This window comes from Ostrinia furnacalis, unplaced genomic scaffold (genome assembly GCF_004193835.3).
Source record: "Ostrinia furnacalis isolate ACB-3 unplaced genomic scaffold, ASM419383v2 OfSCF6470, whole genome shotgun sequence".
Taxonomy (NCBI): domain Eukaryota; kingdom Metazoa; phylum Arthropoda; class Insecta; order Lepidoptera; family Crambidae; genus Ostrinia; species Ostrinia furnacalis.
The window spans coordinates 79380-103976 of NW_021136709.1; the positions used below are offsets into that span (position 1 = coordinate 79380).

Sequence of the window (24597 nt, forward strand, 5' to 3'; positions counted from 1 at the left end):
TTCAATACATCTTTGAAATCAATGTAATTATTATTTTTTGTTATTTACATGTTACTAGGAGATTCACAGTCTTCACTGATGATTAATAAATAAATATTTAAATTAACTATCCAGTTTTTCAGTTTTTTCAATTATCACAGTCTTGCTGAAAAAGTCCTGGATAACCTATGATGTCTTAGTTTGGCATATCTAGGTTTCATCAACTCATCATCCTCCAAGGAGGGCTAAAAGTGCTTGATTTCCCACTTTCATCATCATTTCCACCCAAGACCAAATATTTTCTCTCGTTGATTAAGCAGGAATTGTCAAGTCACCAAGAGCGCTACTTATACTTCCGTCCCAGGCCTACAAGATGTACGGAGCTCAAGGTTAGCTGGTGTAACTTCAGACGATGGCACATCAAAGTATTTTTATCATGATGATCATCATCATTTCAGCCATTATTACGTCCACTGCTGAACATAGGCCTCCCTCAATGATTTCCATATCGCCCGGTTTGTAGCGGCCTAAATCCAGCGCCTTCCTGCTACCTTTATGAGGGTGTCGCTTCATGTGGGTGGACGTCCTACACTGCGCTTTCCGGTACGTGGCCTCCACTCCAGAAACTTGTATACAGTATGAAGTATTATTTGAAGCACCTTAAATTATTGTAATATGGGTAATTGCGCAACCAAAATGCATAGTCTGTAATGCTGTCGACAATATTTCCATGTTCAAACTGAAATAAAATTATTTCGCTTCTCTCCCACCGTTTTCCACAGTTCAAGCCTCCTGCCAGGCAAGGATGTGCGCCGTGATATACTTTATCGACGTCAAAATGTATGGGCAAAATCGATAAAATGGTTTGATAACGTTTATCGCGGCGCGCATCCTAGGTCTAGTGACAACTTCCTGTTATTGCTTTAAAGAACCGTCTGCCTAGATCAAGAATTAGCACCAAAGAAGGCCATTATCATGCTCGAAATGCTAATTTGGAAATTAAAAATGGGAGCCGGATGAATTGTGAGAAGTAGGCTATTAGTAATTTCTGTGCTTTTAAGTGATTTTGTGAAATATGCACCACGGACAACAAACATAAATTATGGAGACTTGTATTACTAAACCTTTGTTTGTCACCTGTCATCCGCTTTGCAATGGAGGGAAAATTGGAGTCGAGCCTTAACTTCGAACTCCTCCTATGTTCTTTATCGTTGCGGGTCCAATGACAGTTTAACTTTCCCCCGGGACAAACTTGACCTTCACTGGTTGGGTTTTTATTGGCGGTCAAGCTGTAGATCCTAGCTACACAGGAGTTGCAGCGGTGGGACTGGGAACGAGAGGTGGGAATAGTACCGAAAAAGTATTAAGTAACTACTTATAACATGTCAATGTTTTCTGCCTTTTGCGCAGTAGGTAAATATGGGTTTCATATAGGCGTCACATCCGCATGTCTGGCTGGGTACTTACTTGTTTACAATGCTAAAAGTACGTCAACCCTCTACACCGGATGCAGGTGCCAAACAAGCAGTAAATGTTATACTTTATTTTGTACAATTTCAGTTATTGTTGTGACGTTTTCTTAGCTGGTAAGACGGATCGGAACAAAATGAGAATCGGCGCGCTTGTTATTATTTTGGTCATAAATGCGGTGAAGTGTAAAGAAGATACAGGTAAGTGCTTATAAATAAAATAGTATTTATTCATAAAAATTAATTGACACAAATGTACAATTTTAGATAACGGTCTCTGCACTAAGCGTATGCTTGCATCGCAGTGGCCAGAAATACTTACAATTACTTTAAACAATAAGGCACTTTGCAAACATAGCAACTTCATGCGCCTTTCTGCGGCAACCGGCAACTGAAAACTCTTTGTACATATTTCCAATTGAATTGCGTAGGACAGCAACTTGAGTTTAGAGTTAGTTTCTGGTTGCAGCAACTAGCGAGTTTGGTAAAGTTGCTGATTTCGCCAACTGGCAGTCGCACAATGTTTAATTCTAATTGCATCTACTAGCAACTGGCGAGTTCTTTGGTTAAATCGCTGGTTGTCTCAACTGGCAATCGCAACTTCCACCCTTTTCCCTGCCTGTCCCACCCACCCGTACACTGCGGTTGTAACTGTATAGAGTTTTTAGAAATAGAGGAATAATAAATTTACAGGACGTGTTAAAATTACAAAATTCATCTAAATCTTAACATAATTAAAATAATATTACGTGCTCACTAGTGAGGATGTATGAAGAATCGGCCAAATCGAATCGGCCAAATCGAATCGGCGTAGTGTGCGCACGCACTCCCATACATGCCCATACTGATCAACTGCCCGACTAAACTATCGGCCGACGAAAAACGGCTATCGGCTGACAAAGTGATAATAGCTGCGATACGACCTGTAAGCTTTCAAGAAGAAAGCGTAATATCTTCAATTTAAAGGCCGGCAACGCATCTGTAAGGCGATTATCACACTGCGCCGCGCTCCTCCGCGGTCCGCGTGATTTCATATAAAAAATCCCGCTCGCAGACGCGTTGTCAGTGTGTTGTGCCGCGCGTGTTTTCTATACATACTGAGATACTGAGGTACTTGCATACAATGATTAAATCTGTCGTCCCACGTATCGCGGCGGAGCGCGGCGCAGTGTGATAATCGCCTAACGCCCCTGGGACTGCGGGTGTCTATCGGCGACGGTAATCACTTACCATCAGGTGATCCGTCTCCTCGTTTGCTTCCTGTAACATAAAAAAACATGTTTTTATAAATAAAAAAATATTTGCCCACTCTCCTCAATGAATTAGGTATTGCGCTCTAAGTATTACAAAAATATGACTCTTCCATTACTCTTGCAAGCGTTTAGTAGACTAGTCCAGACGCTTACGGCTTGTTCGCGATGACGTCATCTGGAAGTTTACATTACATAAAATTGCTGTATCGTTCGTTTTCAACCAAAAGACGACGTCCACTGCTGGATAAAGAGCCAAGGATTTCCTCTACGACCAGGTGCTTCCCGTGAACTTCACTTCATCTGTCCACCGAGTAGGAGGCCTGCATTCTACGTCATCCAGTTCGTGGTCGTCACTCCAGAGCTTTTCTGCATCAACGGCTATGTGCCCTGCCCACTACCACTTTGGAAATTCTACAAATTGGAAATTCTTAGCCTGTAGAATCTGGTCACGAATTATCACGAAAAAATATCCCTCTCTGATCCAAAACGTGATCCTGATTTATGCTACTACAAAAAAATTATATGTGATTGAGTTCGACATAAAAACTGTTCCTATGGCTGAAATAATGATGATGATGATGATGTTTCCTGAAGAAAAAACAGACTCATTCGAAATTTTCACGATCATTAATAATAAAATTTGTACATCATGTAAGTTCAAAGTCATTTAAATATTAGCACAATAGTTATTGTTATTATCACAACAAGCAAAGTTGTGTTTGTCTTGGGGAAATCCAAGTTTACAAAATGTTAAAAAAATATATTAATGAAAATAAACTGAACATTATTTTATGTAAAAATAGCATTAGTCTCGCTCACAACACTTTATTTTGAAATTCTTAAAAAGTAGGATGATAAAAAGTTTGTTTTATAAGTCCTGGCACAAAAATGTGTGATAATTGTACAAAAGTAGGTAGGCTGGTAATAGTGTAGGATGCTTATGGTGAAAGATTTTTTCAAATCGGTCCAGTAGTTTCGGATATTTTAACAAACAATCAGAACTTTTCACGTATTATACAACTGCGCACCTCGCTGGAATGCAACTCTCCCTCGCACTCACCCGCATAATAATTATTATACCGATACCTCTGGGCTCAAAGGTCGTAAAGGACAAAGTACGACTTTTCAGGAGAAGCAAAAAACGATTTTTTATTTTTTTATTCGACAATAACTTTTTNTGCTGGGAGCCTCGACGACGATCACCCAAGCCTACATCGTCATGTCCAACTTCTTGACAGCTTTCAGCCTAATATCGGTTTCAGCCAAGCATAAAATTGGATTGAGAACGATACCCGTGCTTGTTTTGAAAAGAGCTATCCGGTAAGGCCATACCTATTTATACTTATTAGCAAAAAGCCATTTAGACAATTGTGTATGCGGAAATTATATTTCCTGTGAATACAAAAGATACAAGTTGACTGACGCCCGTGTTTACAGACATTACTATGAGGTCTCACAGTGCGCGTGGACCTCAGATCATATTCTATGCCTCAGATCTTATTTTATGATCTGAGGCGTGGACGGCCGAACCAATCACAGAGCTCTATTCAACGCTGTGCGTTCGATTTGTTGTATAGAGCTCTGTGATTGGTTCGTGTGTCATCCTGTACGACCACGCACACTGTGAGACCTCATCTCATAGTAATGTTTGTGGATACAGGCGATAGTCTCGAAGTTGCTAGTAGTTCGTAGCTGACTACACTTTAGAGACACAAAATTTATTTTTTGTGGTAGAGACGTGTCGTCAATTTTTCTATTTTTGTGAAATACCTTCATCGTGTCGCTAACTACGGACCTTTTGTACCCTTTGCACCACCGGCCTGCACCACTGGTGGTGCAAAGGGTATTTTTTAATCCCTTTTGCACCACCAATAGTGCCGCCCTACCATTAACTGTAAAACGATTATCTATAATCATATAATATTAATATTATAAAGAGGAAAGATTTGATTGTTTGTTTGTACTGAATAGGCTCCGAAACTACTGGACAGATTTGACAATTTGATTTTTAAAAATACCCTTTGCACCACCAGTGGTGCAGGCCGGTGGTGCAAAGGGTACAAAAGGACTACGGATGGTATTTCATAGAAATACATAGACACTACTGTAGTGACAAACGAAATAATATTTTAAAATCAAATATGATTTACCTAATGAAAAGTTTCGTTCGTTCGTTTCGTTTCAGCCAAAAGACGTCCACTGCTGGACAAAGGCCTTCCCCAAGGATTTCCACAAAGACCGATCCTGCGCCCTTCACCAGATCGAGGTCACAAAAGTTTAAAAACATGATTTGATATTCACTTAGCTTATAACAAGTTGACAATATTTTTAATGATAATTTATTCAAATTTTTATTACGAATACATGAAATACAAATCACTAACATTATGAGATGACATCCGGCGCACAAGAAACTAAGAAAGCATGTAGGTACCCACCTAGTACCTACGCTTGTCGTACCTACCTACTAGTTATTTTCTTAAAAGACGAATAAAGATATTAATTTGTCAAGCCCAAGACCAGGGTCTCCAAACTAAGGCCCACGGGTCATATCCGGCCCGCCACTGCCATCAATCTGGCCCGCGACAGCTTAAGACTATAAGTTTTAAATTAAAAATTAATTAGGTATGTGGGTAGAAAAAATAAAATTGTTATGACCCTTGTAGTTGCAGTCCAGTCAAATTAGACATGAACCCTGCAATAGTTCGCATACAGCTGAAAATTGGTACGAATGTTCGGAGCACCATTAAGAATTATCTGTGAAAAGTCCCCATCGATCCGACATGTGCTAAAAAAAAATTCAAGGTCCAACTTAAAAAATACGGTTTTATGAGATTTTCAGCCAAACGGTAAGTTTTATCACAAAAATATGTATGATAAGGTTTAAGACCATACAATTATCTATCAAAATTGTCTATACACTTTCTCCTAAGAGTCAGCGTTTCTGAGATTCGATGATCCGAAGAGTCAAAAAAGTGTTTTCTTCATAACGGTCTTACACATAAATCCCATATGATATCGCCTCGTGCCATGACTCAGCATTGTATCATGATGTGTTGTCGACGTCGAATATAAAATGATCAACCTCAACGTCGTTTGTCATCTATAAATGTCGAAAAATGTTTGCAACTTCGACGAAGGACTGCACCGTGAATTTCTAAGATACAACATACCGGAAAAATTATTATGGCCCCAAGGCTTCGAAGTTTGGAGACCCCTGCCCTAGACCTATCCAAGCGGGAACAGCTATGTCCGTTTTCACCATCAATCCCTAATTTTTAAGTGACCCCTATGGTAACACAATTAACAGAAATTTTGTTTTCATAGGGGTCACTTAAACATTAGGGATTGATGGTGAAAACGGAGAGCTGTATTGGCACAAGTCTTCCTGATAAAACTAACATAAAAATAGGTACAATTATTTCCTGGTAGAGAATGCCACCCGGCACAAACATTCGCTACTGTACCTACTCTACTTTTGTGCGAAAAGTTTAAATAAATAAATAATTTTCCAGATTGTACCCAATATATTTGACCGTAAACGCGTTCGCTGCGACATGGTGGACCAACGTTGGGCAGGGTCCGATGTGGCCCCTGGTGGTGGGCGGCGAGAGCGCCATCTGCCGCAATAAGTTCTGGTTGACTGCCTTTTTCTTACAGAACATGGTAGACCCAGAACAAGTCTGTCTTGTTCAAACTTGGTAAGTAAAAGTTTTTATATTAATATTTTGTTTTTTATTTAACACATTATACAGGATGTTCCAAAATTAGCACGTCACACGTGGGGGGGGGGGGGGCTGACTATTTTGGTGAAGGCCATCTAACTGGAGGATTAGAGACTATTAGTAACTCTAACTAATAATACATAATTATAAAACACCTATTTATGAAGGATATTTTACTATTGATTTTCCACCCAGGATAATTGCAGTGGATATGCAACTCCAAGTGGCGACCATGGTGCTAGTGCTGCTACTGCTCAAACGCCGGGAGTGGGCGATGTCGGTGCTGTATGCCGTGTTCGCTGCGGTGACCGCGCTGACGACAGCCGTTGCATTCAACAAAGAGTATCTTCCGATCTTCAATATTGTAACTCCTGAGTAAGTTTCATGATAAAGTCCGGTCGTCGAGGACGTACAATTTCGTCCAATGACCCCAAGCTACCCATCCTTATCTCGCACGTAATTATATTGCTGTCTCGACTTTGCGACGGGCGGCCGCGGCCGCCGTGGCCGCCGCAGTGAGTGTGCGACTGTGCGAGCGCGAGTAGCTTGGGGTCATTGGACGAAATCCTAAGTGCTCGGCGTCCGGAATTTACACAGTTTCTTATAGATGTAAAGGTGACTCTTACTTAATTTTGAAGTTATTGTAGGTACTTGACCGGTTGGTAGCGGCCTGCATCCAGCGCCTTCCTGCTATTTTTATGATGTCATTACCATAAATAGACATGTTGACACCACCAATCAATTGATGTACTTTTTAAAACTGTCAAAAGGAAAATCTCCTATAGATTTGGTATGGCACTTCAAGCAAGTGACGTCACTATTTGTCAACTCAAATAAACTACTTTTTTCAATTGCAATGCGACCAAAAATCGTAATTTACAGGTAATTTAAAATTAATTAAGTTATTAAGACCAGAATGAAGTGTCTTTTTAGAAAAGTTGTGATTTCGAATTATTGGAGAATGGTGTCAAACTGTCCATTGTGGGTGGCTGCGTTTTCCAGCAGGTACCAACCGGTCACTAAGGAAATCATTGGGGGCGGCCCATGTTCAGTATGGACGTCCTATGGCTGAAATGATGATGATAATGAAGTTAGGCAATTACTCACTTTGCTAATTTGTTATTTTAAAAAAGGCGGATCATCATCATACTATATTTAATTTCCATTGCAAGAACACGACTTTCTATAATTTATGAAAATAGGTGAACCGATGACATCATAAAGGTAGCAGGAAGGGGCTGGTTGAAGGTTGCCACTAGCCGGCCATTGTGGAAATCATTGGAGTAGGAATATGTTCAGCATTTCAGCCATAAAACGTCCACTTTTATGGCTGAAATGATGGTGATGATGAATAGCTAGACATTAGAAATTTTCACTTTTTTTTTCAGCAACTTCCAAAGTTTATTCAGAAATGAAAAGAGCTTCGCTGGCCTGTTCCAAAGTCCAGTCAATTGTGTGATGACTGCCGTGGGCGGTGTGATCTTGGCGTTCCTGTATGTGGACCATCAAGAACGAGGGATCAAAATTTCCAAATCCAAGGTAAACATGCAAAAGCAAATAATCAGCTGTATAAAAACTAAGTTAAGTGCATAGGTATCTGGAAGGCACTGGTAGAGATGGGTTATACTAGGTAAAATTGATACAAGGTGCACCTATTCCAGCGGGCTTAGGACTGTCAACTTAAAAGTTGGCGTATTTAAAAGATATCAATTTCATAAAAATATTTACATATTTTTATTTACATGAATATTATGGTTTGACTACGTTTGTGTGCGTTTGCTTCGTCGCGCTCAAATTTGTTTGGTCAGACAGAGACGGAGTGAATCTCTACGTTCGCACATATAAGCTTAGCCAGAAATACTAGGTGCGCGTAATACACGACTACGGATTACGCAATAATAACCTCTATTATGGTAGGGTCGGAAGTCGTGTAATTTATAAAATACTAGGTGGATCAAGTATTTAAAAATTTGGAATAGGTGCCGCCTAGTACTGTAAAATACCTAGTGTGTGGATCTGTTCTAGTAAATACGTCTCATCTCTAGGCACTGGATGCAGGCCGCTACCAACCGTGCGATGTGGAAGTTATTGGGGAAGGCCTATGTTCAGCAGTGGATGTCCTGTGACTGAAATGATGAAGTGCCTACATGTAATAAATAGAAAACTCCTTGTAATTCCTCATAATTTAATTAATTAAAACTCCATGTCATTGTAAAAATAGCAAAAAGGTGAAAATGTCGAACTGGCCGACTCGAAATCCGAGGGGAAAGCTTTTGTCCCTCTCTATTATAACAAGAGGCCCTGAAACTTTTAAATTCCTTTTAGAATTTAAATAGTTAAATATAAAGGCCAAAAGAGAACAGGCAAACAAAAAGTTTGCAGATATGTACTGGCTGCTAGGCAGAAAGTCAACGCTAAGCCTGGAAAACAAAGTCCTAATTTACAAGTCTATCCTTAAACCGATTTGGACATATGGCATACAACTCTGGGGGTCAGCTAGTCACTCAAATGTTGAAATCCTGCAGCGCTACCAGAACAAAGTGTTAAAGATCCTGATTAATGCCCCATGGTTCACACGAAACACGGAAGTGCACGAATACCTAGAAATCCCTACAGTCAAGAAGGAAATAGAAAGTTCTTCTGTATCCTACAAGCAACGCCTTGAACGACATAGCAACCATCTGGCTACACAGCTCGTGAATACAAACAACTGCCTGTTTCGGTTGAAAAGAATGCGATTGGCTTCCATATGAAACTTCTCATCAAGAAAATGAGCAGAGATGACACATCACAGGACGTGCACTCCCCAAAAGTCGAATTAACAATCAACATCAAATCTGATTAAAGCCGCTGGCCTCATTGCAGATAAAATAATAAAAAAATAGTTAAAACCATAAGCTGAGGAGGCCCTGAGGAGGGACTAAAGGCTTTTAAGATTAAAAAATAATAAATACAATTCCATGCTTCGGTCGGAGGGCTTTTCGAGACTAATGCCCGTTTTCACCACCAATCCCTAATTTATAAGTGTAACACAGGATTATTTTGTTTTCAAAGGGGTCACTTAAAAAATAGGGATTGATGGTGAAAACGGGCATAATCCCACCTTTCTCATATTGTGTGGCTGGCATACATTTAGTATGGAGCCTGAAAACATTGAATTTTTGGATAGATCCAGTTAATTCTGTAACCTGTTACTAGCACCGTTTGAAAGAGCTCGTAAAGCATTTTCAGGACCAATAACCAGTTTTTCGATATCTTGTTCTTACTCCTATACTTGAGTCCTTTAGAAATAATCGAGTGAGATCACTTATCGTTTCCACCCTGTAGGAGAAGTACGAAATATAATTTAATATCGATGGCTTGGTCTTATTACACTTTTTTCATTCTTTCTTATTATCTTCTTCCAGCTTCTAGTATTTCTACACTATATGGCATTTCCTGCTTTAGCAGGCTGGATGTACTTTTGCTCGATCCTTAACGAGACGATCACGAGCCCTACTACGATGATGCTCATGGTGACCATCGAAAGGCTGGTAGTAACCTTGCTGGAGTGCTTCATAATGTACACCATGATGAGTCTTAAAAGTTAGTATGAGTGAAAACCGAAAATACCTATCTATACATACTTAATACATATTATGTAGATCGTTTCAACCACGAAGACGCGCCCCACCATTCTTCCGCAAATGTTTTCTTGAGGGTTATTGGTACACACTACAATAATTACGCTCGGATTATTTGGATCAAACTCTTCGCACTCCGCGCTTCCCTCGACCAAAAATTGGTGTGGCGCGTCTTCGTGGATAAAACGATCTATAATAATAATTTTGAAATTGTTCTTAGACTAATGTTAGTATTAATATTAGGTAAATTCTAATTGAGCTCCTCTAGGCAAAGTAATACATAAAATACAGTTACTGACATTCTCGGAATAAATCTTCTTGTGCCCTTTTTCACCGTCAATCCCTAATTTTTAAGTGACCCCTATGGTAACTCGTAACAGAAATTTTGTTTTCATAGGGGTCACTTAAAAATTAGGGATTGGTGATGAAAGCGGGCATTAATGCAACTTATTTTGGAGTCGATTAGATATTTGTTTTAATACCACTGAATGTCGGCAGTTTAGTGAGACTATTTCTATTGTTTTTCCAGTTATTTTGATTTAAACCTATTGAACCGATTTTGATGAAATTTAAATGTGACCAATCATTCGGGATGGTATCCTATCTTCCTATCAAACAAAAAAAAAAACAATTTAAAATGGAGTTCTGCGGTAACATAGTGAAACACTTACAGGGCAGATAATAATGTACCATCCTAGACTGCTGCATCTCACTTAACACCAGGTGCGACTATGGTCGCAGGCATTTGCCTGCCTTGTTATACATAAAAAACATAATAAATAGGCACAAAAACATACGAATCAAGAACTTCCTCCTCCTTGAAGTCGGTTAACCGTATTGTTTCTTCCCTCCAGGTTGTTACCAGGCGGCATTCAGCTGGAAGCCGCTCAGGATAACCATGAGACTGTCGTTCGCCGTGTCCATGGTGCACTGGTGCGTCAACGTTGCCATGGTGGCCAACCGGCAGACACTGCATGACTCATCGTTTATGGGACTGGTAAATATTAACTCTATCTATACTAATATTATATATAAAGCTAAAGAGTTTGTTTGAACGCGCTAACTACTAGTTCGATTTGTTGTATAGCCCATTTTTTGAGGAAAGCTTTAGGCTATACAAGTACAACATTACCCTACAGCCAATAGGAGCGGAGCAGTAAAGAAATGTTGCGAAAACGGGAAATATTATTCAAACCATTTTCATACGTAAGTCGCGGGCACAGTTAGTCTTCATAAAAATAGGGTTTCTTTAAGAGATCGAATCAGGAATGAGGAGATCCATACGAACTAAAGTCGCTGACATAACCTGACGGATTAACAGCTGAAGTGGCAGCAGTCATAGCAAGCAAAACCAACGGCTGATGGGGCAGCAAGGCTCTAGAATTGAGCCCACGTACCGGCAAGCCAACAACGACATGTGAGCTAACTGCGTACATCGCTGGAATAGGTACGACTCTCCCTCGCACATCTCCCAGCGACTCCGTGCGCAGTTAACTCGACTGGGTTGTAGAGTGGGCCGTCCATCCACAAGGTGGAGAGACGACCATAATAACGGTGGTAGGAAGGCATGAGTTTTGCCTACCTAGCTACAGAAAAGTATTTTTTCTTTTTGTTAGAAACAACACTTGTTTTAGTTGCGTAAATAGGTATGACGTATTTGTTGTGACTGTATTAATTATAGGACTTTGCCTTTGACTTTTTTGACTTTGTTACTTTGTCCTAAGCACACAATAGTTTAAAAAAATCGTTTTTCTTTTACAACTAGTAGGTTACTTAGAAGGAAACTCGCCATAATGCTTCAGTGTAATTATTGGCGATCCTACCCGATTTTCAAATACACAATGAAGTTTTTCTTTGTACCATCTTAAAATTATATTTCAGCTTTCAGTTTCAATGTTTTCTAGAAAGTTTAGGTCCGGTTTCCACCAAGGCGGAGAAGAGCGGAACGTAGCGGAGAAGTAGGTATTTTGAATATTAATGGAAGCTGGAAACATTGAATTTCCAGACAGTTCCAGTTTATTCTGTAACCTATTATTGGTGTCGTTTGAAAGAGCTAGTGAAGCACTTTCAAGAACAGTAATCAGTTTTTCGATATCTTGTATAGTTTAGAAATAATCGAGTAAGATCACTTATCGTTTCCTCCCTGTATATTTTGCAATCACCAATAGGGATGTTTCCTGGGTCAAAAAGCAAGAGTTTTAATTAGTCCGTCAGTTAACTTATCAAAAAATACTCTACACGTATTTTTCACTTTTTCAAACTAATGAAAATTTAAAGAGATAAAGCGCGCCAAAGNCTATTATTATATACGATTCGGCTACGATATCTATAATACGGGTGTCATACTTGATATCGAACGTTGAAGTATCTATTGTCTAGATATCGACAACTATGCATCAACGGGTCGCTACATCTACGGTACTCCATATTAAAAGTCATGAAATCAACGGGTCGCTACATCTACGGTACTCCATATTAAAAGTCATGAAATCAATCGGTTGTTTAATCAGTGTCATGACATCAAAAGTCGCGGTGGGTAAATAACGAACTTCTCAGGGTGGGTAAGTAATATTTTCCTACCAAATTTTGTACTAAAAGGTAAAGTATTAAGAAAAAACAANTTCATAATGGTGCTCCGAACATGCGTACCAATTTTCAGCTGTATGCGAATTAATGCAGGGTTCATGTCTAAATTGACTGGACTATTATTTTATGTAAAAATAGCATTAGTCTCGCTCACAACACTTTATTTTGAAATTCTTAAAAAGTAGGATGATAAAAAGTTTGTTTTATAAGTCCTGGCACAAAAATGTGTGATAATTGTACAAAAGTAGGTAGGCTGGTAATAGTGTAGGATGCTAATGGTGAAAGATTTTTTCAAATCGGTCCAGTAGTTTCGGATATTTTAACAAACAATCAGAACTTTTCACGTATTATACAACTGCGCACCTCGCTGGAATGCAACTCTCCCTCGCACTCACCCGCATAATAATTATTATACGTACTTACATATTATAATATGTAAGTGTACGTCCCATCCGTACCAGAGCGTCGATGTGACGTCACGGCTACAAGGTGCGTCGATTGAGTTTTTTTTGACGTTTCATAATGTATTTGTTGTTTGAAAATTATAAATAACTTGAAAAAATTCTTGAAAAAAGTTTTTGTTGTTGTTTTTCACACGTAGTTTTCGAGTGGCGACCACGGGCTGGAAGACGTAGCGTGGGCAGGCCTCCTACTAGGTGGACTGACGATCTGGTAAAGGTCGCGGGAAGAGCCTGGATGCGGGCAGCGCAGGACCGTGCATTGTGGAAAACCTTGGAGGCGGCCTTTGTCCAACAGTGGACGTCATTTAGATGAAACGCAACTGTTTTTCCTTTTCAGAGGCTGAATTTCGGCGCCTCCCCAAACTGTTTCACCTGGACGACTTCGACAAATGCTTGATAAGGAAAGATGGCTTGTACTGCCTTGGAATCTTCGAGATCTACAACGAGGTCGAGAATAACCCTGTCTATGACCTGATACTGGTACGAAGGTTTTGTTAATGTTGTACTCGTAATAGGTCTAGCTAGTGCTTAATTCAGTCAGTGCACGATAGGGTTGCCAGGTCCAAAAACACAAAAGCCGGACTCTGTGCTTCATTTGGCCGGACATTTTACCCTAAAAGCCGGACATGATACAATGTGTGCAATTAGTATCATAGCTCACGAGTGAGTACTGTCATCGTATCATCGGTTGCCCAACATAACATCCTGATGCGTGCGCTTTATATTATTCTGTGGCTCGACTTTCGCCTGGCACAGCAGGCATAAAAAGCCTAACAAAAGCCGGACAGGCCGGACAAGACCGTAAAAAGCCAAACATGTCCGGCTAAAGCCGGACGCCTGGCAACCCTATGCACGAGGTATTGAGTATTGAGGTGGATGATTTTGGGACGATTCAAACGTCAGCGTAGGGTAACATGGAAAGCATTGGTGGGAGGCCTATGTTCAGCAGTGGACGTCCTATGGCTGAGATGATGATGATGATGATGAAACGTCAGCGAGAGACTTCAGATTTGTATGCCCGTCACGTCAATATAATGTCAATATCAACTCTCCCGTGCCGCTCCTATACTGAGGCACTGACTGAATTAAGAGCTAGACGTATAATGCTACGGCAATACATACACGGAAAAGTTGGTAGTTTTATCCCCGTTCGTTCGTTCGGTTTCAGCCAAATGACGTCCACTGCTGGACAAAGGCCTCCCCCAAGGTTTTCCACAATGAACGGTCCTGCGCTGCCCGCATCCAGGCTCTTCCCGCTATCCCCGTATTCACCATTAATCCCTATTTTTAAGTGACCCCTATGAAAACAAAATTCCTGTTATGTCTTACCATAGGGGTCACTTAAAACAGATTCCGGGTGAAGCTCGCTTCCACCTTCGCCCTGATCATCACTTACCATCAGGTGAGATACAGGCCAAGAGCTTCCTCGTGGTGGATAAAAAAAAATGCTACGGAAATACATATACGGAAAAGTGTCGTAGTTTTACTCTGCCAAAACAACACCCTATTAAAATAAATGTACCTATCATAATTTTTTATTTATTTATTTACACACACATTTACTATAATTTTACAGGAAAAATCACGAGACCCTCGTCTGTACAACCGCACGCTTCTGCACCGCGGTTACTGCTTGCCCACGCGCTGCCCAAATGGCGAAGCGAACGTGACCGCGCGCTTCGAGCGCTGCGTGGACACGTGGGCGCGCACGCACGCGCTGCGCACGCGCTTGCAAAAGCTGCACTACTGCCGCGCGCACGCGCAGCCTATCGTAGACACAAACGACTTGCCACACCAAGCGTTTCTGTACGTCGTATACGCTTTACTCATCATGAATATCGTGGGGACAGCGTACGATCTCATGATGGGACAGAAAACCAAAAGTACGTATATCCCTTATTTGACTTACTTAAATTTGACCCCTAAATGGGGCAGAAGGCGTCCACAACAGTCCTCCTTCGCGTTCGATCTTGAGCTTCGCGTTTGATCTCGCTCCAGGTCTTGCCGATTTTCTTCGCCTTGACTACAGAGCGCCGCGAACTTTGCTTGGGGCGACCACGTTTGCGATCCCTAATTTAGGTATAAGTAAAGTTATGGAATGGAGGCCACATACTGGCAAGCGGAGCGTAGGTCCACCTATAAGAAGGGCCTTATAAAGATAGCAGGAAGGCGCTGGATGCGGCTGCTACCAATCGGCAAAAGAAATCATTGGAGTAGGCCTATGATCAGCAGTAGACGTCCTGTAGCTAAAAAGATTATGATGATGAGAGTTCCATGCTCGCGCGTAGCAGTGTGAATATTATATTTTCTTTTATTCCAGAAAATAAATTATTGATGATGTTCTCCCTCCGAGTGAACTTTATAAGGCTCTTGGCGAACCAGGAAACATTTGAGAGGGGAATGCGCGGCTTACAAGTGTTGAACGGATATAAGTAAGTTAAAGTCTCAGAATACAGAACTCTATTCTATACTAACAAATATTCTATATTCTGAGGTTAAAGTCAAAGACAAAGCTTTTATTCAGTACTTAGGCTCTTTCGAAGGCGCTTATATGTATACGTCCCAAATTAATATAGCTTGCACTACGACGTGCAAAAAACCTAGACGCGTTTCGCCGCTCCATGTGGGTCTGCGGGTGTCTATGGGCGACGGTAATCACTTACCATCAGGTGATCCGTCTGCTCGTTTGCCTCCTGTCACATAAAAAAAATGTGGCATCCTCAGGAGTTGATATTGTCGCCGAGGCGACGATCGGTGTTGGTATTAACTATAACTTCTATTAGTTTTTGTTCAAATTCAAATTCTTTATTTTTCTTTTTGGAGGAACCATGTTGGTGTACCTTATTAAAAGCCTGGTCCGTGAGCACGTAGAATTTTTTCCAATGACCCTATGCTACCCATCCTTATCGCTCGCGCGTAATTATTTTGCTGTCGCGCTCGCACACTCACTGCGGGCACACTGCGGGCGCCCGTCGCACAGTCGCGACGCGGATATTTTGGGGTCATTGGACAAAATTCTACGTGCTCACGGACCGGGCTTTAGACATAGATGATGTTTGATTCTAAAGGCAGATGTTTTTGTGATTCCAGAGCTGTTCTGCTGTATGGTGCTGTGGTCGCCCACTCGGGAATAATAACAGCCATGGCCTATCAATACAACCCCAGGTTTCCAGAAAAGGTGTGGACTATGCCCAGGAACTTTGTAGATCGTCATCATCAAATCATTAAAATTTAGTCTCCACTGCAGAGACCAATGGAAGATGTGGCGTAACTATTTTATACCAACTGAGGCCCGTGGCAAATTCTGTACATGAGGCTCTAAGCGTATCTAGGTTTATTTTTCAGGGGGGCCCCGGGACCATGGCCCTGAAGCAGCGATTTGGGACTTGGGCCGGGGGAAACCTTTATTTGTCACTGTCATCCGCTTTGCAATGGAGGGAAGTCGATCCTTAACTTCGATCCTTTATGNAACCTCCTATATGTTCTTCTGATTAACTTGGTTGCGGGTTCAAGGATAGTTTAACTTTCCTTCACTGGTTGGGTTTTTATTGCCGGTCAAGCTGTAGATCCTGTCTACACAGAAGTTGCAACGACGGGAACGAGAGACGAGACAGAAGGGGAATAGTCCTGTTTCCTTGTAAGTGATACGAAGTTCACCAGATCAATCTCAAATCTGTCATTTATGTTTTGTTTCTTTACAGTTTCTGGCGTCGCCAGTTGGCGGGATGATAGGAGCTATGACCACAGTGACCCAGCTCTTCATATTAATGTCGCACTTCTTAACAGCTTACAATTTGCTGGTTATGTCAAACAAACACAAAATGAGCCTGGCAATAGTACCTGTCCTGTTTTTAAAGAGACTTTTACGGTAAGTAAGAAGAGTACTATGTTTAAATTAGTTTGAACACAAAATAGATACGAGTAGGAGCAGAAAGACAATCAATACGAGAAGCTATTTTGAAATGCCAAATCCATCACAAGGTTTCCAATTTTATACTGTTTTGCTACAATACGTAACCTTACTTGTAGGTACTTAGTAAATTGTTTTTTTTTTTTTTCATAAAACGAACTTTTAGTTCTCGGCCAAAGGAAAATTGAATATGAATAATAAACAAGTACAATATTTGCATAAAATACTTATGAATTTCAAGTAAACAAACATAGATAAATATTACCACAGAATAGAATTCCACCTTCGGCCTGATCGTCACTTACCATCAGGTGAGATACAGGCCAAGAGCTTCCTCGTTGTGTATAAAAAAAAAATATATTATAAAGAATCATGTCATTAATCCAAAGTCTAAGCTAATTATAGGTAAAGTGCTTTATGTTTCTGACGACCTCATAAAGGTCGAAGTAAGAAGGAAGTCGCTGGATGCAGTATTGTTCAGCATTGAACGTCCTATGGCTGATATGATGATGATGATGTTTCTTTTACATTTTTCAGGATGCTGCCAATATATTTACTACTAAACGGTTTCACTGCCACCTGGTGGACGAGTTTCGGAGATGGCCCGTCGTGGCCTGTGATAGTTGGAGACGAAAGCCAAATTTGCCGAGAAAAGTTCTGGTACCAGGCACTGTTTCTGCAGAACTGGTTCCAAAATCATCGAATCTGCAATGTTCAAACTTGGTAAGTGACCATGGAAAAACAAAAGAATTTCTGTCTAAAGTAGAGAGTTTAACAGAAATTGCCTTCTTTACACAAATATTATATTCTTCTTCTTTGGGTTCCTACGCAATCTCTAGGTTCAGCATTTTAATCGCCTGTTACTTAATGACCCTAGTCGACCTCTTCTAGATTCATAGGCAAGACATCAACTTATGAACCCCAAGTTACTTATTACATAGTCACCCGATCTCTGGTTTCTCCTTAAAGTTTGCTTCGCCAGTGTTGCCAACTTAGCTACTTTATAGCTAGATTTAGCAACTTTTTGATGTCAGGCAGCTACTTTTTCTTTTAACTAGTAGCTAAACTTTTTAGCTACTTTTTCTAGCAACTATTGATTATGATATATTTTTACAAAGTTATGGTAGCGGCATACCCGACAAACAAAATTAGTATTAGCAATAAACGATTCGACTCACTTAAATCGGTAGATAATCAAAATATTGTCTTCTTTTATTTGTTAATTAAGTAGCAGTATTAAAGTTAAGTTGATTAAAGTTTATAGCTGATTTATTAACTTCAGTGTTTTATTTCTTTAGTATTTTATTTACTTCGGAATTCAGCTACTTCTAGCTACTTTTTAGGGAGAAAAAAATACTCAATCTAGCAACTTTCTGTTAAATTCCTAGCTACGAGCCTTTGGTAGCTGTTGGCAACACTGTGCTTCGCCCCATTTTATCCCCGTAAGGCCCAGAACAGACGGTGAAACGCAACTGCAACGAAACTGCAACTTTTTGATGATTCTGATGACGCTATGGCAGAAACTTAGATGCAACTCAAAAGTAACTAGCAGTTGCAGTTTCGTTTAGTTGCGTTTCACCGTCTGTTCTGTGCTTATGGGGCGAATTTTGAAAATAACTAGGTATCTACTAAGGTACCTGCCTTTCAGGGCAACCCGTTCAGTGGTTTGGGCTGTGTATTGATAATTCAGACATCATCATCATCATTTCAGCCATTGCAATCAGCAACCATTCAGCAACAGATTTATCAATGTGTTTCAGGATAATGGCAGTAGATATCCAACTGTACATCCCGTCGCTGATCATCACGATACTGCTGATCAAGAGACGTAGTTGGGCCCTGCCGATCCTGTTCAGCCTGCTTGGTGCAGCGACTGTCCTGACGGGCTACGTGACCCTGGCGAACCAGTACAAGCCTACCTTCACCTACATGACGCCTGCGTAAGTAACCAATAGGGGTATACAGGCTAGAAAAATTTAATCCGTCAATTATATTATCAAAAAATATTGGACACATAACATATTTTTTTATTTGTCAATCAAACAAGTAATTCACGTCACGTCACAAAGTGCTGCACTTCTTAGCACTCCTTGACGTCACCGGCTTCTTCTTCAAGAACTTTGGCGTTCTTGAAAAAGTGAAAAATACGTGTCTAGTATTTTTTTTAAGTTAACTGACGGATTAATTTTTCAATTCGGACCAGTAGTTCGGAGATTAGCGCGTTCAAGCAAACAACAAACTCTTCATCCTTAATATTAGTATATTGAACAAAAATGCTAAGAAATTAATGTAATTAAAAATATTTCAGAAACTTTCGTGTTCTTTTCGAGAACGACCGGAACTTCACAGAATTCTTCTTAATGCCAATCAATTGCCTCATTACAATGATGATGGGAATATTGCTAGGGTTCATGTATTTTAATAAGAGAGAACGTATGACCAAAGCGGAGAAGAAATCTAACGTTTCTAAGGTAAACCAATTACTTTTAGATACTAATTTGTATTTACAAATATTACTGATAGTCCCGTAAAATCCTTGTAATGAGCTAAAAGGTTCACCACAATAGTAATACTGATTATTATATTCAGTTAATACAACGTGCTCTTTTTGATTTCCTGGAACTCTAGGGTATTATTAAGACCACTATAAAGAATGGAATGGCATTACATTTTTTGTTAAATTCAACAATTTTTTTCGACTTATTTTTTCATACGAAATTATTTAAAAACTTTATTTTTCACTGATATAATTCATANCTAGTAATTCATAATTTACATACACTTATCAATAAAAAGTCTGCACAAAAAGACTAGGTGACAATTTTGAAAAAAAAATCTAGATAGATGATACCTACTATAAATCTAATCAACTAGGTATCTTCTAAATCTAGAATCCACAATATCTTCAAAAATATGCTTTTAGAAACACATTTTCCTAAGACTCTTTAACTAGTTTTTATTTATAGAATATACCCCTAATCCGGAAAACAAAAGGAGCACGTTGTATAATCCAGCGGGCGCGTAGTTCATTCATCCTAATAAATGTTTCTTTATTTCGTTCTTCCTATAGAAAACAGCTGTTTCACTGGCTTCCTATTTTTTCAGTTCGTATTGTTTCTGCACTTGACCTCGGCTCCCATGATATTTATATGGTGTTACCTCTGCGGCTTGCTGATCATGGATGGACAGGACCCTGTCTTCATGGCCCTCATGATGCCAATCGAGAGACTGACAGTGGCACTCTTTGGTTTCTTGTTTATTTACACATCTACTAATGTGAAAAGTAAGTTAATTAATAGAATACAATATTTAATTTGCTTTAAAAATTGTAACAAAATATGGGATAGGTAGCTACCTAGGTTACATGATCGCACTTTTTAGACGTCATGCAAATCAAAACTAGAATCAATGTCTCAAAATCAAAATCTAGTAATGATTATGAATTCCGTATTTCAAAAAATCGGTAAAAACCGACTCGGATTTACTTGTATTTAGATTATTTAACAAGATTAGACACATACCCCCTTATTAATAAAAGTTACGCCCTAGTTGAAGTGCGGTTTAAATTGTCATTTAGTATGGAAATGTCATTTTAATCCAAGGTGCATCCTAGGTGTAACTTTTTATTAATATGGGGATAGAGATATAGAGCGATGCCAACTGAGTTCGAAACTCAGTGTCGCATTAGAAATTCACACACACAAAGTAATCAAAATATGACGTGCTCATTATCAACAAAATCTTTCAACTTATATTAATGATTCAGATTTGTACACTTTGTCATATCATTATGTCAACACCTCAATGTCACGCCTCCCGTACCACTCCTATACCTCAAGCACTAAAGTTTAACGCTAAAAAGCCTGGTCCGTGAACACGTAGAATTTTGTCCAATGACCCCAAGCTACCCATCCTTATCGCTCGCGCGTAATTATGTTGCTATCGCGCTCGCACACTCACTGCGGGCGCCCGTCGCACAGTCGCGACAGCAATATAATTACGCGCGAGCGATAAGGATGGGTAGCTCGGGGTCATTGGACAAAATTCTACGTGCTCATGCTCACGGATCAGGCTTTAGTTAGAAAAACTGACGTCATTTTCATATTTTTTTCAGGTGTTTTCACGTCATTTTTCACCTGGAAAAGCTTCCGTGTGTTAGGCCGCGTATCTATGTCCATCTCTATGGTCCACTGGGCAGTCAACAAAATCCTGGTGGGGAACAGATCGCTATTGCACGACTCTTCCCTTGGCTTGCTGGTAAGTCTTCTAGAAACGCTGCCTGCTGCTGTCTTTCCTGGACACTATAATCCGGTAGATACAAGGCAGATATGTAACATCCTAGACTGCATCTCACTTAATCATCCGCATATCGATACCTCTGGGCTCAAAGGTCGTAAAGGACAAAATACCGAAAATGAGTTATTTATACAGTTTTACTCAGAATTTAATTCTCTATCGATCTGTATATTTAGTTTGTCGAAATTCCCAAAAAAAGTGCCTTTACGACCCATCATATTTGATAAGCTAAACAGAATTCATCGTGAAAATCGGGATGTAAATACCATTTGATTTTTTAGTACAGTTACCATGGTAGTAAAGAACAAGTAAACACAAATTTTTGGGCGTATAATGTACATGTAGTATATCTGTTGTCCTATACAACCTTACATTTTCATACCCAAGTCTAAATAATTTGTCCTTTACGCTCTTAGATTATCTAAACAAATATTTTAAAAATCTACACAGTGAGGATATTAAAATAACTGTGAAGGTAAATTTTATAGACGTTTCTTATAGTATTTAAGTATGTGCGTTTGGAACAAACGAAAGAACCTAAAAAATCATCAAAAATANACCTATAAAATACGATATACATTCTAAAATCATTACAATAGGTACATTTATAGTTATTGCATTTAAAATAACATTAAATTGCAACCGGGTGGTGCAGTGGAAACCGTTTAAAAATAAGAGGCTGACTCAGAGTCATAACTCCATTTATTTCAGGCGTGATGAGTGCCGTGTGGTTCTTGTCGGTACGAGTACCTACGAGTATAGGTATAAAGGGTTTTGGGCGCACGCGCATGCGAAAAGAATAGCGATCGTAGGTATGTTGTTTTATTGATCCAGAGTATGACTGAAGGGTCTTATGACTTATTTTTTGAGCTGAAAGTTGTTGTCAATATTTCATTTGTATCCTCAACAAGACACTAATCTTTCTAATTTAACATTGACAAGTAGGTTTTCGTCTACATTCATCATGTTGACCAGACGGGTTCGGGAGTCATCAATATTAACATTTCTGGAATTAAATAATTGACTGGAAATGGCTGTTCTAATGATTATTAATGTAATTCTAAGAAACACTTTGTAAGGAAGACACTATCCAGAACTTAGGGGAAAAAATTGAAGTTTCAGTTTAAGACATTTAAGAGGATAGGTTTGGATACCTGGATATTGGTATTATGGTGTTTCAGTTCTTTATTCAGTGGTGAAACGTGATCCTGATTTTTGAAGAAATGAAAAATCTGCTTTTTTGGCACCATGTTACTAGATTTTTTAAATTATGTTGCGATTTGGCAAAGCAGTCTACCTACCTTTTTCCTTGCCGCCACCTGTCAATGGTTCACTGAACTAACTTGGCATTGCAGTTATGCCAAGCCATCAGCTTTCGTCGTTTCAGCCGAAAGACGTCCACTGCTGGACAAAGGCCTCCCCCAAGGATTTCCACAAAGACCGGTCCTGCGCCGCTTGCATCCAGGTACTTCCCGCGACCTTCACCAGATCGTCGGTCCACCTAGTGGGAGGCCTGCCCACGCTACGTCTTCCAGCTCGTGGTCGCCACTCAAGAACTTTTCTGCCCCAGCGGCCATCAGCTCTTCGAGCTATGTGCCCCGCCCACTGCCACTTGATTTTAGCGATTCTGCGGGCTATGTCAGTCACTCTGGTTCTCCTACGGATCTCCTCATTTCTGATTCGATCACGCAGGGAAACTCCGAGCATAGCACGCTCCATCGCTNTAAAATTATTGTGAATCATGATCTGCCTTATGCTTTGATTTGTGGCTAACGGTGGGTAAGTATGTGAAGTATCAATTTGACCAAACAAATTATTTGGGATATAATATTTGGCAACATAAAACATTTGCTATATAAACATTTGCCAAGTAAAATTTGGCCAAATGATAATTTGACCAAATGAATTAGTTGCGAAAAGTACAGTTGCTAAAAGTTCATTTGGGAAATGAAACTTTGGCGATAAGTTGTTTGCGAAGTGAAATTTGGCGAAAAGTAATTTGGCCAAACGGAAGGATACCACTTTCTTCATAAGTCATAATTTAATAGCTCAAAAAACAAAAAAGTTATCGTCGAATAAAAAAATAAAAAAACGTTTTTTGCTTCTCCTGAAAAGTCGTACTTTGTCCTTTACGACCTTTGAGCCCAGAGGTATCGATATGATCAAAATCATCGCATGAAACGTTACCGTTTGTAACATGGAAGTGTCGTCTCATCCGAAATATAGTAATTTAATTAAATTAGATCAATCTTTCAAGTTAGAAACGGTGACGTTTCATCTGAAGATAAATATTTTGCGGATGACTCGACACCTAACAACTCATACGCGGATGAGATTTTTTCGGATGAAACGTCACCTAAGTCCCTCTTCGACCCGTCCCTTTTTCTCGCGGTATCGGCACGTGCCCAGCCGCTTCTCTCTCCANTCTCCAAACATGTTAAGTTACCATCCCCCAGCAACGCCCTAGCTAGGGTGAGGTCCGAGCCCCACTTGGGGGCGCCCTTATTTGCCCGTACCTATTTGATTCTGCAGCCGGACCTGCAACGTGCTATTGATGTCATTTATCTATTTATTTTTACAGACTTTGGACACGATTGGCGTTTTCGTCATCTCATACGTCATCGCAGTGCCTTTAACAGTGATTGTGGAGTACCCCATGACTAAAATGGCTGACAAACTTCTCTCGTTTTTGATGTAAAATAATTTAGTAACACACTAATTTAGGTACTGTTTTGTTATCGTTAGATATAAAATTTAAGCGTTGTAATCACTTGTTTTATTTTGTCCATTATGTTTTATGTGCCACCCTGTTCCATAAAATAGAAATATGTATACAGGCTGTTGATTTCAATCAAGAATTTGCGACACTAATAAATAATAAAAATAATTAATAAATAAATATCCTTGGAAATTTTACACTGCGCCTCTAGTCCTAAACTAAGTAAAGCTTGTATGTAGTATGGGTACTAGACAACGGATATAAACATACTTAAATGCTTTTTTTTATAATTATACATACAAATTATACATAGAAAACATGCAGTTTGTTGCTTTTAAATAGGTAGGTAATCGCTAGTGTGAAACGCTACGGTCTTACCACTCGTGAAAACGCTGGAAAAATCGCTAGTGTGAAAAAGCTTAATTCCTCTTACGTAGACCTCAGTTACGCGTATGATTAACATTAAATTAAAAACTAAATAAAGCTTACGTTAGGTTAGTTGGATAGGCTCCTGCCTCTGCTCTATAAGACGAAGATTGGTTGATTTTAGTGGGTAGGCCCCTCCCTTCTGGAGGG

At 39.7% G+C, this 24597-nt stretch overlaps 1 protein-coding gene across 1 annotated transcript; it reads left to right on the forward strand.

Moving 5' to 3' along the window:
- Positions 1-1460: 1460 nt before the first annotated feature.
- On the forward strand, positions 1461-24103 carry LOC114362403 (O-acyltransferase like protein-like). Its single transcript, XM_028317799.1, has 12 exons — positions 1461-1649; positions 13434-13576; positions 14673-14979; positions 15417-15528; positions 16187-16274; positions 16798-16964; positions 17544-17729; positions 18767-18946; positions 19315-19477; positions 20112-20289; positions 21121-21263; positions 23884-24103. Exons 1-12 carry the CDS (start codon positions 1511-1513, stop codon positions 23998-24000), a joined length of 1923 nt encoding a protein of 640 aa, XP_028173600.1. The 5' UTR covers positions 1461-1510; the 3' UTR covers positions 24001-24103.
- Positions 24104-24597: the final 494 nt, after the last annotated feature.